At 45.7% G+C, this 16,547-nt stretch overlaps 1 protein-coding gene and 1 long non-coding RNA gene across 3 annotated transcripts in view; both read left to right on the top strand.

The window, feature by feature from the left end:
* Nucleotides 1-16,547, top strand: part of LOC145345225 (uncharacterized) — a 790,615-nt gene that overhangs the window by 755,936 nt on the left and 18,132 nt on the right. The gene's annotated exons all lie outside the window — the stretch shown is intronic.
* The window catches only part of fosl2 (FOS like 2, AP-1 transcription factor subunit), a 30,623-nt gene that overhangs the window by 1,636 nt on the left and 12,440 nt on the right, over nt 1-16,547 (top strand). The window contains exons 2-3 of one of the 2 annotated variants that reach the window (XM_080192969.1): nt 7,493-7,744; nt 14,730-14,864. In XM_080192969.1, coding sequence (XP_080049095.1) covers nt 7,493-7,744; nt 14,730-14,864 — 387 coding nt within the window. The remainder of the gene's footprint in view (nt 1-7,492; nt 7,745-14,729; nt 14,865-16,547) is intronic. The other variant, XM_080192971.1, reaches the window with a different exon arrangement.

The following is a 16,547-nucleotide window of genomic DNA, read 5'->3' as shown; positions in this document are numbered from 1 at the left end:
CCTCATTGTCCCCCCCTCCCTCCCTCCCTCCCTCATTGTCCCCCCCTCCCTCCCTCCCTCCCTCATTGTCCCCCCTCCCTCATTGTCCCCCCCTCCCTCATTGTCCCCCCCTCCCTCATTGTCCCCCCCTCCCTCATTGTCCCCCCCTCCCTCATTGTCCCCCCCTCCCTCATTGTCCCCCCCTCCCTCTCTTTCTTTTAAGATGCTCCCCCACCCGTCTTTTCCAATTTCATGTATCCCTGCTCCATCTCACACAGCAATTTTCACCCAGACTATCAGAAGAGGTGGGTGGGTGAGTTGGGGGGGGGGGGGTGATGGAATTCACATGTAGTCACTCTTTCCACCCAGTGTTTCCTTGAAAAGAAGGCAGCATTTAATTGAATAAAGCAGTCCAAAGTTGACCCCAAAAGAATGTCACTTTTAAATAACTTATTTTTTCTCTCTCTCTACATTGCATAATGAAATGTCCTTTTCTAATTATTGGAACGGGCTACAGTAATAAAAAAAACTTATTCCAGCGTCTCTTTTGGAAAAGATGAGAATTGATCAATTCTGTTCCCCTCACTCAGATCAGTTGAATGTGGGGCGCTGTCACTTTAATTGGTCTGATGTAACTTTCCTCGCCCCAGTTTATTTTTTAATGCAATTCTTCACGCGTTGTTCCTGACTCCTGAAGGTTAATGAAGAAATTGAGGCGAGCTGCAGGGAAACTTGCGCAAGGCACAACTTGGCTGGGATTACAAAATCGGTTTCGTAACTCTGATGTGTGTGTGTTTTTTAAGTCTTTGGACCTTTCTGTTCTTGTTCAGAGTGGCGGAAGTCATTAGCCAGCCCTGGTGCCAACGTGATAAGAAAGTGACCCCCCCCCCCTCCTCCCTCCTCCTCAGCCCTCCCCCTCCGCCTTCCCTCCAATCTCCATGAACAAATAACACTTCTCGAAATTGTAAATTTCCAAACCCTTTCCGGGTAGTCGCTGGCAACATTCTTTCTCCCCGCTCCGCTGCCAATTCCTTAACTGGAATTCCTGTCAACGTTTTATACTGGCTGACAGCCCCACCCCATCCCACTCTTAGCAATCGCGCGAACCCTGCTCCCGGGGACTTATAGCTATAGCCGTGTCAGTGTGTGTGTGTGTTTAATATATTGACTTACTGTAAATAACACTGCTGCTACAAGACTGGCCCCACCCCAGCTTATATTCACCCCCCCCCCCTCTCCTTTTTAAACACAGTAGGCGTTTTGTTGGCTCCATTGGCTTGTGGTTTGAAACCATACCGGATTAGAATATTTCTAGCTTTTTTATTGCACATTTTCATATATATAGCAAATTAAATGTACCCCCGCGAAGTTTCCTCTGCTAACTGTGTGTGCTTTCTCTTTCTATCTCTCTTGGATTCATGGTCACTGCCACAGGTCCTTTTTACAGCGGGTAGCTCTGCGACTTATTTCTTTTCCAAGTGTTTTTTTCAACTCACCATCTAGGATTCCCGTTCCTAGGAAATGCCTGCGAAGATCAAAACGAGTAGATAATTGAGTAGATTCTATGAGAGAAGAATACCCCCCATCCCCATCCCATCATGGGATCCCTACAGTGCAGGAAGAGACCATTTAGACCGTCCAACCTGCATTGGTAAGAATCCCACCCAGATCCAATCCCCATGTATTTACCCTTGCCCCCTGACGCTAGAGGGCAACTTGGCATGGCCAATCAACCTAACCTGCACATCTTTGGACTGTGGGAGGAAATCGGAACATCTGGACGAAACCAACTAGACATGGGGAGAATGTGCAGACTCCACACAGTGACCCAAGGATGGGATTGAACTCAGGTCTCTGGCGCTGTGAGGCTGCAGTGCTGACCACCGTGCCACTCATGGGCACCACCACGCTTTCTCTCCCCCTGTCTCATGGTCTCTGGGTATAATTTGAGGCCATTTAGCCCATCAGCTCCACACCCTCTCTCTGCAACAGCAACTTGGCTAATCCCAATCCCAACCCCACCCCCCCCAATGTTCCCACAAACCCTTGCAAATTCTCTCTCTTCCTGATGCTGATCCAATTCCCTTTTAAAAGCCCCAATTGAGTCTGCCTCTGCCACACTCTCAGGCATCCTGAGCACTCACTGCCTTTTAAAAATAGTTTTTAAAACAGCCCTCATTTTGCCTTTTGTACTTTTCCCACTGCCTTAATTCAGTGTCCTCCAACCATAGGAATGGAAGAGGAGCAGTAGCGTTTCCATTGTGCCTTTCAGAAGCACAGGGTACCTCAAAGGACATTACAGCTAATTAAGGATTTGTTTGATGAAGGGTCATCATTGTTGTGGTGTAAGAAAGATGTCTCCAATTGGTGTGTGACAGACTCCCAAAGTCAACAACATGACAATGGCCAGGTAATCTTAAAATCCTAGAATCCTACAGTGCAGAAGGAGGCCACTTAGCCCATCGGGTCTGCACTGACCACAATCCCACCCAGGTCCTATCCCCATAACCCCATGCATTTACCCTAGCTAGTCCCCTGATGTTCAGGGGCAATTTAACATGGCCAATCCACCTAAACCCGTACATCTTTGGAGTGTGGGAGGAAACTGGAGCACCCGGAGGAAACCCAAGCAGACACGGGCGAATGTGCAAACTCCACACGGAGAGTGACTCAAGCCGGGAATCAAATCCAGATCCCTGGCGCTGTGAGGCAGCCGTGCTAACATCTTCATGATGTTGGTTGAAGGATACATTTTAGCTGGGATGCTAGAGCGACCTCCTGCACTCATCTTTGAAAGAGAGCTGTGAGATCCTTCATGTCCTGTGGAGGAGGAAGATTGGTTTAATGTCTCATCCAAAAAATTAGAGTTTGGCTTTGCCAAATGCAGGGTGGGTGGGATGCGATTAAGTTTTAAATCCTGATGTTTGCTGATGAAAGGTAATGGCTGAAGAAATCCCTCCTCATCTCAGCTTTAAATGAGCGTCCGTTCACACAGAGTTTGTGCCCTTGAGTTCTAGTCTCTCCCTACCTAGGCCTCTCAGTATCCATAAAGGATTGATTCATTTAACATGGATTTTATAGCCATTTTTTGTGGTCGTTTTGCACACCACGCCTTTGGGATTGTACCACGTTTTGAGGCCTGCAGATAAGAACCTAAAGCCCCGCACTTAGGGCAAATAAACAGATGTGAGCAATGTTCTGCCTCTGATAATTTCTTTGTTACACAAAGTGAGGCACAGCACTTGAAGATATATGGTCAAATCACTCCTGGAAAATTCTGCAGTATAATTCTGACTATCACAGCTTTATGTGCATTGTGTACAAATTTATTCATACATGTTAAGTATTTTTAATACAGATTTTTCCACCACAAGATTCCTTTTCACCAGTATATAGCCTTTTGTATATGGTTCTGATAATTTTCATGGAATACATCTATTATAATTGTAATTTCTACAGAATTTCATACATAAATGTTCCAATTTCATTGGCCCTTCAAGCCAGGAAATATGTTCTTTATCTTTATATGTTCCGGTACTTTTAGTTCGGTGAGTTGACAGTTGAACATAGAGACATAGAGGATCACAGCGTGGAAACAAGCCATTTGGCCCAACTTGTTCATGCTGCCCAGTTTTTACCACTGAGCTAGTCCCAATTGCCCGTGTTTGGCAATATCCCTCTATTCTCATCTTACCCATGTAACTGTCTAAATGCTTTTTAAAAGGCAAAATTGTACCCGCCTCTAATACTACCTTTGGCAGCTTGTTCCAGACACTCACTACCCTCTGTGTGAAAAAACTGCCCCTCTGGACTCTTGTATCTCTCCCCTCTCACATTAAACCTATGCCGTCTAGCTTTCGACTCCCCTACCACAGAGAGGCAGCAAATAGTCATTCACTTTGGTTACGATATCAAGATTTCCCTGGTAACTATTGTGTGTTGTTTGTGGAGGTAGACTCTGCTAAACCTCCATTATGGAAAGGATACCTTCCATACTTCATTCTCTGGTTACTTTCAACTTGTAATCAACATCTAGTTTGATCAGTAGCTGTTTTGATCTTCTTTTGAAAGGAACCGGCCAGTTCACAAGTTAGCATTTAACTTAAAGTTGCCTTCCATTTTGTAAGAATGCTATTGCTTCCAGGTCACACATTGTCCTGACTTGGACATTTATCATTACACTTTGATCATTGTGACTGGGAATTGCCAACATTTGTGATTGAGGGATCATAATCACCACAAAGATTCAGGAGATGACCCATCATTAGCTTCTCAGAGCCACTAGAGAAAGACAGTAGATGTGGGCTTGCTTGTGTATGTGTATATACAAACGTTGAATGTGAAGAAGTGTGTGATATGGTGAGTTGATATAATGGCCCCTTCCCTTGGCTGAGGGAGAGGGAGGCCACACGAGGTCCACTATGGCATGAATGCAGATAGGTGGAGGTATGCCTGAGCATTGATATACAATTCTTTTTCCCCTTCACACAATCCTATGCAAATATCTTATGGGCATGCCCATTCCTACTTCTACAACTCTTAAAAAGCACGTTGGTTGTAAATTGTGAAACAGCTTCTCAATCAGGGAGGCTTCATGGTATTATTGCTAGACTATTAATCCAGAAACTCAGCCAATGTTCTGGGGACCCGGGTTTGAATCCTGCCACAGAATTTGCTCGAATTTGAATTCAATAAAAAATATCTGGAATTTAGACTCTATTAATGACCATGGAACCATTGTTGGAAAAACCCATCTGATTCACTCTAGGGAAGGAAATTTGCCATCCTTATCTGATCTGGCCTACATGTGACTCTAGAGCCTTATCTGGTCTCGCCTACATGTGACTCTCAACTGCCCTCTGAAATGGCCTAGCAAACCACTCAGTTCAAGGGCAGCTAGGGATGGGCAATAAATGCTGAGCCAGCCAGTGATGCCTATGTCCCACAAATGAATAAAAAAATCTCTTGTGTGTCTAGAGCCAAAATGGCCTAAGTGTTTTCTTTTGTTTTCTCCACAACAATTAAAGCAAAAGGAGGCTACTGAAGAGTAGGGGTTACATTCGTGGACTATTCTTGGACATATCTATAGAATGAGAATTCAAATTCCTCCCTGGCAGTTTGAGACTTTGGAATTTTAAAAATGGCAAAGTCTAAAAACTATTGTCAGTAGAATGGCCAAAAGCTGTTGCATTGTCAAAAAATTAATTTTGTTTATTGGAAGAAAATTCCTTGCTCAGTCTGGCCTATAATAGAACTTTCATCAGCTGCCTCTCAGTGCCAGGGACCAGGGTTTGATTCCCGGCTTGGGTCACTGTCTGTGTGGAGTTTGTTCATTCTCCCCATGTCTGTGTAGGTTCCCTCCAGGTGCTCCAGTTTCCTCCCACAGTGCAAAAGACATGCAGGTTAGGTGGATTGGCTGTGCTAAGTTCTCCCTTAGTGTTAAGGGGATTAGCAGGGTAAATGCATGGGGATAGGGCCTGGGTGGGATTGTGGTCAGTGCAGACTCGATGGGCCGAATGGCCTCCTTCTGCACTGTAGGGATTCTATCACACATCAGTCCAGTTGACTGCCTTGGCCATTTGTTTGTGGTTGAGTTAAAAGCTCTGCCTCTATCTTTGTTCAACATTCTCATTCTGATTTTCACATGAAGTATAGAGACACAGACCAGGTCAGTCTATTCTATAGCCTGTCTTTGCTATTGCCTTCCACAAACCCTGGAAAATTGGTCCTATTTGCACTTCTTTCACACTCATTGGCTTGTCCTATTTGAATGCCGTGGCCCTGGATGTTTGGAAAGGACTTTTTGACTTAGTGGCGGATAAAACCCAAACTCAGAACAGCAGGATGTGCTAATGTCAGCAGCTGTTTTATTTATTCTGTGCTTGTGGGCTCATTGTCAAGACTGATGTTTATTACCCATCCCTGAACTAAGTGGCTGTTAAATCACTTCAGAGAAGGGACTGGAGTTATATAGGACACACTGGGTAAGGACAGCAGATTTTCTTTGTGAAAGAAAGCCAATGAAACATGGCATAGTGGCTATGTGAATGGACTATTAACCCATTAGGCTAGGCTGGTGCTTTGGATGCACCCAATCAAATCCCACTACAGAAGCCAGTGGAAATTAAGTTTAATTAATCTGAAATTGAGAAGCTAGTCTTGGTGCTGGTGACTACCACAACTACCAGCAATTGTCGAAAGATCCCATCCTGGTTCACTAATTTCCTTTTAGGGAAGGAAATCTGCCACCCTTATCTGGCCTGGTCTACATGTGACTCCAGAGCCACAGCAATGTGGTTGACCTCCTGCCTACGCTCTCAACTAACCAAACAAGTCACTCTGTAGCAGGGCTGTTAGGGTTAGGCTGGCCTTGCCAGCAACGCCCAGATTCCATGAAAGAATTCTGACCAGTTGACAGCTCCTTGGAGATTTTTGTTTTGGTTCTGCCTTCTTGTTCCCAGACGTTTTAAACTAAATTCAAATTTTCCACTTCCCATAATGAGAAGTGAACTTGGGTTCCCTGGACTATTTGCCCTGCCCTCTGAGATTACTAAAGCAGTAGTATCGCTGGTATGTTACCATGCCGGTTAATGTTGGGAGATATATACAAATGAATGAAGTGGATAAGGAGAAAGGGAGAAAATGGCAGGCAACATTGAGGAAAATAATAATTGGCTGTAAAGGATTTGGGGACCTTTTAATGGTTGTGAAATCTCTATATGAATGCAGCTTTTTAATGTGTTGGATTTTTGTGGTTATGACAATGTTGCTTAAAATGAGGGTTTTCTTGAAGTTTTAAGCTTTTCAAGTTTATTTATTTGTGGCAGAAGTAGACTTACATTAATACTGCAAAGTAGAGACTGTGGAAAATCTCCTAGTCACCACTCTCCACTGCCTGTTTGGGTACACTGAGGGAGAATTTAGCACGGCACCTAACCTAGGGCACAAAATTATAGTCTTTGAATAAGGGATAGCAAATTTAAAACAGAGTTGAGAAGAAACTACTTCTCCCAAAGGGTTGTGAATCTGTGGAATTTGCTACCCCAAATTGCGGTGGATGCTGGGATGGTGAGTAAATTTAAGGAGGAGTTAGACAGATTTTTAATTGATAATGGGTTGAAGGGCTATGGGGAGAAGGCAGGAAAAAGGGGATGAGGAGCATATCAGCCACGATCAAATGGCGGAGAAGACTTGATGGGCCAAATGGCTTAATTCTGCTCCTATATCTTATGAACTTATGAACTGACCAGCACATTTTTTGAACTGGGGACTAGGAATGGTTAGAACTGGGGACTAGGAATGGTTAGAACTGGGGACTAGGAATGGTTAGAACTGGGGGCTAGGAATGGTTAGAACTGGGGACTAGGAATGGTTAGAACTGGGGGCTAGGTTTACCAGCAGCAGAGTTTCCCATGATTTTTGCAAGATGTTTCTGAACAGTTTTTGACTGTATCACTGTGGGGCTGTAGCAATTGCACTCACTTGTCATGTTTTCTTTAAACCTCTTCCTCAGAAATATCGCTCAGACATGCCAGGCTCCAGCAGTGCCTTTGTGCCTACCATCACTGCCATTACCACCAGCCAGGACCTGCAATGGATGGTTCAGCCCACAGTCATAACCTCAATGTCCAGCCCTTACTCCCGGTCGCACCCGTACAGTCTACAGGGAGCCAGCATCGCATCACCTTCCTCCACCACTTTACACCGACCAGGGGTTATTAAAACCATTGGACCAACAGGAGGGCGAAGGAAAAGAGATGAACAGGTGAGATTGCAGCCCTGTGTCTGCAGGGTTTAATGTATCAATCCTCAGCCCATTCACTCCGCCAGCTGTTCAACTTCCTGGTGTCCATACTTTTGGCAATCCTATTTCTCCGATTAGCTTTCTTCCCTTTAATCTCAGTGATCAGGATTTTCATATGAATCACCTCCAAAGGAAGTGTAGGTTGGGAAAGATCAAGTTCCATCTGGTTCACCTTTTACCATCCTGATCGTTGCGAAATGCAACGTTAGTGGAACTGGTGACTAATTGTCTACGGCAGACTCAGACATGATGGAGTTGTAGAGAACTTTGGTGAGGCCACAGCTGGAGTACTGTGTGCAGTTTCTGGTTGCCACATTATAGGAAGGACATGAACAGACTGGAAGAGGGTGCAGAGGAGGTTCACCAGGATGCTGCCTGGGATGGAACATTTAAGTTATAAAGAGAGGTTGGATAGACTTGGGTTGTTTTCTTTGGAACAGAGAAGACTGAGTGGGGGGTAGGGAGGCAACTTGATTGAGGGTTGAAGATTATGAAGGGCGTGGACAGGGAGCAACTGTTCTCCCTGGTTGAAGGGTCAGTCACGAGGGAATTTGAGTTAAAAGTGAGGGGTGGGAGATTTAGGGGGGATGTGAGGAAAAACTTTTTTACCCAGACGGTGGTGACAGTCTGGAACGCGCTGCCTGGGAGGGTGGTGGAGGCGGGATGTCTCACATCCTTTAAAAAGTATCTGGATGAGTACTTGACACATCATAATATTTGAGGCTAATGGCCAAGTGCTGGCAAGTGGGATTAGGTGGGCGGGTCAGGGCCTTTCAGGTGTAGGTGCAGACTCGATGGGCTGAAGGTCGTCTTCTGCACCGTAGTACTCTTGTGTTTCTATGAGGAATCCCTCTGTAATGGAGAGCTTTGGGAACCTTAGGACCAAAGTTCCCTTCCAAACTCCCTCCCTCCACTATTTTGATTAGTGAAGTATTTCAAATTAAAGGACATGAGTTCAAATAGCACATCAAGAATGTATCAAAAAATACTTGTGACTTGGAGCGCAGCTTCAATATACAAGGTTCTATTGCCTCCCAGTTTGCACCTTGGCATTGAAAAGGGTGGCACGGTGGCACAGTGGTTAGCACTACTGCCTCGCCGTGCCAGGGACCCTGGTTCACTTCTGGCCCCAGGTCATTGTGCAGAGTCTGTACATTCTCCCCGTGTCTGCGCGATGCTCCGGTTTCCTCCCATGGTCCAAAGATGTGTTAGGCTGGTTGGCCATGCTCAATTGCCCCTTAGTGCCAGGGAGATTACATGGGGATAGAGCCTGGCTGGGGTTGTTGTCGGTGCAGACTCAATGGGTCGGATGGCCTCTTTCTGCACTGTAGGGATTTGATGATTCTAAGTTTCTCTGAAAAGTTCACTTTCGTGCTAAATTAGGATTATATTTTTTGGTGTGGCATCGTAATCGAGACGGAGGTGAGGGGGGATGGGTGGGGGTCATAATCCATAGTGGTAGAGACAATGTAGTAAATGCTGTTTTGAAGGCTGAGGAACCACAGAATTTTAACACAAATGTCTTTTGGCAGCGTAATAACTGGAAGTATTTACTTTAATCCACTTCTCTTGCTCTTTGTTGACATACTATTTTCGATTTGGCTAATCCCCTTTTGAAGTTATGGTCTCGTCTCTGTCTCAGTAGTCCCTTATTCCATGATCTAATAATTCTCTAACTGGAAAAGAAAATACTTTCCTTGCTGTTAACTTCCTTCTCATGATATTTCTCCATCTTTTTTGTGTGTGTTCATGGGATGTGGGTGTTGCTGGCAAGGCCTCTATTTATTGCCCTTTCCTATTGCTCTGGCGCAGGCAATTGCTTTGCCAGCAACACCCACGCCCCATGAATTAATAAAGAAATCTGCACCTGTCTCTGCTTAGCTCGTTGGTAACAAATCTCTCACTATCTTCTCAAAACCTTTTATCGTTTTTGAGATCCTTTATCATTAGATGCCTCCTTAATTGCCTCTACTCCAGTCGAGAAAGCACAATTCCCCCCCCCCTCCTTCCAACCTCCATCACTTTCAACCTTTTCTTCATTACAATAATCTCTCACTCCTGGCATCCGTCATTATTCCCTGTATGTATCCTTCCTGCATTGGGATGCTCAGAGCCATAGGCAATCTCTGGCTGAATACATGTACAAGTTTAACATGATTTCCCTGATTTTATATTTGGTTCACCTACACATAAAATCCTATATTTAAAATATAAGGGGACAAATATCTCGATCTTGTATAGACCATAATAAAGTTAAAGTTTATTTATTAGTCACAAGTAAGGCTTACGTTAACACTGCAATGAAGTTACTGTGAAAATCCCTAAGTTGCCACACTCCAGCGCCTGTTTGGGTACATTGAGGGAGAATTTAACATGGCCAATGTACCGAACCAGCACGTCTTTCGGACTGTGGGAGGAAACTGGAGCACCTGGAGGAAACCCACACAGACACGGGGAGAATGTACAGATTCCATAAAGACAATGACCCAAGCTGGGAACCATACCTGGTTCCCTGGCGCTGTCAGGCAGCAGTGCTAACCACTGTGCCACCCCATAATACATATAGGTGTACAGCTAAACTTGTGTGTTGGTTTAGCTCAGGTGGCTGGCTGGATGGCTGGTTTGTGATACAGAGTGATGCCAACTGTATGGGTTCAATTCCTGTACCGGCTGAGGTTATTCACAAAGACCCCACCTTCTTAACCTTTCCCCTTGCCTGAGGTTATTTATTAATGTCAAAAGTAAACTTACATTAACATTGCAATTTTAAGTTGCTGTGAAAATCCCCGAGTCACCACACTCCGGCGCCTGTTTGGGTACACTGAAGGAGCATTTAGCATGGCCGATGCACCTAACCAGCACATTCTTCGGACTGTGGGAGGAAATCAGAGCACCCAGAGGAAGCCCACGCAGACACGGGTAGACTCCGCACACAGTGACCCAAGTTGGGAATTGAACTGGGGCCCCTGGCACTGTGAGGCAGCAGTGCTAACCACTGTGCCGCCCTACTGTGGCGATCCTCAGACTAAATCGCAACCAGTCACAGCCTATGATCATCTCCGACTGTGGAGACGTTACCTTTTTGCAGCTAAACTGAATCACCGATTGTTTTATGCAGTCAGGATAATGGGTTTCTTCCCACATTGGATGATCTGTCAGACTATGGTACAGGCCAGCTTTCTGTAATTGGATCATTTCACCTGCACTAAGTTTTGCTGTAACATGTAATTAGGGCTGTTGTAAGGGAACAGTCCGGTGTGTATTTTAGAAATAAATGTTAGAGGGAAATATCATACCATGTGAATCTTAACAATTTTAATGTCATTTTGACAGGTAATTAGTAAGATGTCCTTGCCGTTTAAGTACCTCAGAACATTTTACTATGTTGAAGGTGCTTTACTGAATGTAGGATATATCTATGTTCTATATTTTGACAAAGCAACCTACCATGGAAATAAAGTTTGAAATAGTCATTTTGAAGATTGCTGAAATAAAATCAAGCATAAATCATGACAACTCTGCTGGCACTGTGCATTTATTAGTGTTGCAAGTAGGCTGAGATTAACACTGCAATGAAGTCATTGTGAAAATCCCCTAGTCTCCACACTGTTCGGGTACACTGAGGGAAAACTTATTATGGCCAATGCACCGTGTCTTTCACACTATGGGAGGAAACTGGAACACCTGGAGGAAACCGACGCAGACGCGGGGAGAATGTGCAGACTCCACCCAGACAGTGACCTAAGCCGGGAACCGAACCCGGGTCCCTTGTGCTGGGAGGCTGCAGAGCTAACCACTGTGTCACCCTCTCTTTACAGCAGAGAAAGCTGGGGGGGACGTGATGGAGCTTTGTAAGATTATGAGAGGTATGGACAGGGTGAGTAGGAAGCAGCTCTTCCCCTTGGTTGAGGGGTCAATCACGAGGGGACATAGTTTTAGGATAAGGGACCAGAGATTTGGGGGGATTTGAGAGATAAACCTCTTCGCTTAGAGGGTGGTGGGAATCTGGAACGCAGATGCCTGGGAAGGTAGCGGAGGCCGGAAACCTTTAAACAGTATTTGGATGAGTGCTTGAAACATTCAGGAAAATGGGACAAGTGCAGGAAAATGGGATTAGCCTGCCTTTAGTGGTAGTTACTGTCAGTGCAGACTCGAGGGGCCAAAGAGCCTTTAGTGCGACGTATGTCACCATGGCTCTATGGGTGGGGTTTTCCAGCCACGTTCGACCCAAAACCGGAAAATCCCACCCGAGATTAACAGATTTTTGCATGGTCTGCCCCTCCCTCCTGTCCACTACAATTCCCATGGCGAGTGGGATAGGAAAATTTCACCCCATGTCTGTGTATACATCAGTGAATGGCAGCAACATCAGCGTCTAACATCCCCTGAATATTAAAGGCAATTGCATAATGTTGGTCTTGTGTTGTGAATGTGTTCTACCTCTTATCGTGAATAACGCACTATGGATGTTATATCAGAGAAGCGCCACTTGGACACGCTGCAGGAAATGAGTGCCACCTTGCCCGTGTTGTGGCAGAGTAGTGCCAATTAATTAAGAAGTTGGAATTTAGTTGATGCCATGGTCGGGTTAATGGTGCGTAGAACGAGTAGCGCAATAGTTCTGCGATTCTGGAGCAGAATAAACTGGGATGAGGAGCCTGGGGATTAACAGGAGGTAAAGGGATCTGTCTGTGACTCCGGCTGGGTGTGTCTGTAATAAGTGCAGGTCCACTCCCTAAACCTGCTTGAAGCACACTCCCTTGGCTAACCTGCGGCAGTGATGGGTGTGTTCGTGGAGGGTGGCACGGTGGCGCAGTGGTTAGCACTGCTGCCTCACAGCACCAGGGACCCGGGTTTGATTTCCGGTCTTGGGTCACTGTCTGTGTGGAGTCTGCACATTCTCCCTGTGTCTGTGTTGGTTTGCTCCAGTTTCCTCCCACGCTCCGAAGACATGCTGGTTAGGTGAATTGGCCGTGCTGAATTCTCACTCAGTGTACCCGAACAGGTGCCAGAGTGTGGTGACTAGTGGACTTTCACAGTAACTTCATTGCAATGTGAATGTAAGCCTATTTGTGACTAATAAACTTTTACTTTATAATTGCCTGCCACTCATCTGGCATGAGATGGTGCTCATGTATCTTCAATGACTGAGTAATAGAAATCATAGAAACCCTACAGTACAGAAAGAGGCCATTCGGCCCATCAAGTCTGCACCAATCTCAATCCCACCCATTTTTCTACATATTTTACCCACTAATCCCTCTAACCTACGCATCTGAGGACACTAAGGGGCAATTTTAGCATAGCCAATCAACCTAACCTGCACATCTTTGGACTGTGGGGAGAAACCGGAGTACCCAGAGAAAACCCACACAGGCATGAGGAGAATATGCAAACTTCACGCAGACAATGACCCGAGTCGGGAATCAAGCTCAGATCCCTGGAGCTGTGAAGCAGCAGTGCCAACCACTATGCTACCGTGCCGAATGAAGGGGTTTTACTAGGGCTCCCAGCAGAGGAAGAAGTTGCATTTGCATAGCACCATTCACGTCCTCAAGACAGGCTGCAAAGTGCTTCAATTCAAATAAGTGATTAGTTGGCTATGGGGATGTTGTTCTGTCAGCAGAAGAGACAGGTGGCAGGGGGCTACTGATTAATAGCTGCATGGTGTCGGGGGGCATTTACTGATGAACAATACCAAAGGAATAAACCACATCATCACTTGTTACCCTGAGGGAGAAATCCTTTACTGATTAAACCTTGTCAAATTCTCTGGAATGTGATGGGAGTTTCCTCAGCAGGGTTGCAAGCCTTTTGTTATTCTTGTTGCGAAATCTTGAATGACTAAGTAGCACGACACGCAAGATCAAGAAATCAGCAAGTGGTAACTAGGTGAGCGCAAGCAAAGAGCTCGGAGGCTTTACAGAATGAAGGAAGAGCGAGGTTAAGAGTTTTGTGGCTTCAGGGATTAATGAAAAGTAGGGGAGGAGTTAAATGGAAACGAGACGTGGAGGTGCCGGTGTTGGACTGGGGTGAGGGCACGGTAAGAAGTCTCTCAACACCAGGTTAAAGGCCAACAGGTTTATTTGGAATCACAAGCTTTCAGAGCACTGCTCCTTCATCAGGTGAATCGACTCACCTGTGTTAGAGGGATTAGTGGGTAAGATATGTAGGAATATGGACTTTAACCTGGTGTTGTGAAACAAAAACAAAGTACCTTTGTTTTTTTAAATATTGCAGCAAGATAGTAGTTTGCTTGCTAGTCCATCTGTTAAGTCACAAGAGGAATGGGTGAAAGGGCACCATTTTCAATTTACTGGCTACTGCTTAGGAATACACTCCAATTCCTGCATCCTTCTTCCCACTCCCATCACAGAATCCATTGCTACTTAAACCATCCTAACATTCTCGCCTTCATTACCCCCTACTTAGAAGTTTGTTGTGTTGGTCATTCCTTTTGTATAGAACTGGCATCCGGCACGACCCCAAACTCCCCTCTTTATTAGATTGAACCTGCGCCTCTGGAACTTTAGCGAGCGGATTGCAGAGAATGTGACATGCCATTGATGAATGGGGGGGTGGGGGAGTGGGGGACAGTTTCCGGTTTTTAGGCCAGTGCGGCTGGAGAATCCCGTCATATATTTAAATTTATTGCGGTGATGTAGCATCACTGAGGAACCGCGCAGTCAGCTCGCTTGGTCCTGTCTGAGTCTGACTAAAGCAGAGTTCGGTGGCTTCTGTCTGCTTTTAAATTTGGAATTCTATGGAGGAGATTTCCTCAGGTTTGGGAGGCCGGGATTTCGGGAAGTCAGTGTCCTTGGTATGCTTCTTTTTTTGTTTGCCTGTGGTTTTTTCCTTTTATTCTTCATTTTAAATTGTATTTCTTTTTATTCCCTTCCCCCCCCCCCCATCCCACCCACACCTCCCCTCCCCGTCCCAATTTTAGATTTTCCACTGCCGTCTGCCAATGCCGTTGCACTTTCACCATCCAACAGGACAGCATGGCCAGTGCCGTGAGCCTCTCAACGGCCACCGTCAGTGCTGTTCCGGGAGTGACCAAGAGCTGACATGTTTCTGCGGGGTAGGTCTGCTCTTGCCACTTTCTCCTGCTCATCAGATGGGACTTCTCCGTCTTGTGGGCTGGGCGACCAAGTGTTTCTGTTCAACGGTCCTTGCAGATCTTTCTTTTTGAACCTGTACACCTCCCCCCCCCCTCCTCCATCCGAAGTCTTGTTTTGTGAACTCCATGCTGAGAGGTTTCTATGAATTCTGATAGTTCTCATTTGGAGGCCGTACCTACGTGGTTTTTGGCTTCTGCTTTCGTTTATTTTGTTTCTATTTTTTTCCGCCTTGTTTTTAAACAGTTTATTTGGGTGCCTGCAAACCGGTTCTGGATTGCACGGAGATTTGGCGATTGACATGTGCCTAGGACTCTGCCTACATGTCATTATTGATGGATCCAACTGTTTAGTCCTCTCCCAATCTGTATGTGTTTATCTCTCATAGAATCATCGAATCCCTACAAAGCAGAAGAGGCTGTCCAGCCAGCCCATCAAGTCTCTCTGACAGGATATTTTACCCAGGCCCACCCCATCCCGCCCTGCCCCATAACCCCCTACATTTCCTTCCCACAGTTAATCCTGCTAACTTGCATATCTTTGGACACTAAGGGGCAATTTACCATGGCCAGTTGACCTAATCTGCACATCCTTGGACTGTGGAAGGAAACCCACACAGACACTGGGAGCACGCGCAGACTCCGGTGACCCAAGCTGGGAATTGAACCCGGGTCCCTAAGACTGTGAGGCAACAATGCTAACCACTGTGCCACCCATTTCTAGTAACTTCAGTCTCCTTATGTCTTCTGACTTCACTTGCTATCCTCCTGTGTACACACTCTCTCTCTGTTGCACGCTCTTTTCCTGAATGTGGACTCGCAGTGCTCACTGTCTGGCTTGCACACTTTCCCGCTCTCCCTTTTGTGCACTCCCTCCCTCTCTCAGTGTCTGTGGGTCTGTTTGTAATTTTTTCTGATCATCCATTGTATGCAGTTCTTCCTGCCTGCCTCTCTGCTTCTTATTATTCCTTTGTTTTCTGTCCCAGAAACCCTGCAGGATTTTCCATCCCTAGTATTACTGCAGTTCCCCTTCCAGTGCCTTCCAAATCACAATAACTCCGCCATGTGAATTTTTTTCTCTCATATTGTCTCTGGCTCTTTTGCCAGTTACCTCAAATCTGAATTCTCTGGTTGATGGCCCTGCTGCCACAAGGAATAACTTCCCCTTATTTACTTCATTGAAATGTTTACGTTGACCTACCGTTTGCACCCAATGTGCCAGCGGATTCCTATTCTGCTACAGTAGACTCCTTATCTGGTTCAGGTTGTTGGAGGTCAGTCAACTCAAACCCAGTCCGTCACTGCAGGAGTTCCTCGGTGTACTGTCCTTCATTAGCCACGGCATAGAATATAGGAACAGAGAGGTCTTACTACAACTTTATGAAACATTAGTTAGGCGGCAGGTGGAGCACTGTGTGCCATTCTGGTCGCCACACTGTCAGAAGGACATGTGGAAAGGGTGCAGAGGACATTCACCAGGATGTTGCCTGGGATGCAGATTTTCAGCTATGAGGAGAGACTGGATGGGCTGCGATTGTTTTCCCTGGAGCAGAGGAGGCTAAGGGTGGATCAGATAGAAGTATACAAAATTCTGAGAGACAAAGACAGAGTAAATCTGTGGCAGAGGTATCTAAACCAGGAAGCATT

This window comes from Carcharhinus amblyrhynchos, chromosome 7, assembly GCF_965287045.1.
Source record: "Carcharhinus amblyrhynchos chromosome 7, sCarAmb.v2.hapA, whole genome shotgun sequence".
Lineage (NCBI taxonomy): Eukaryota > Metazoa > Chordata > Chondrichthyes > Carcharhiniformes > Carcharhinidae > Carcharhinus > Carcharhinus amblyrhynchos.
The sequence above is the reverse complement of the archived record's forward strand: the minus strand, read 5'-3'. Positions and strand labels throughout refer to the sequence as shown.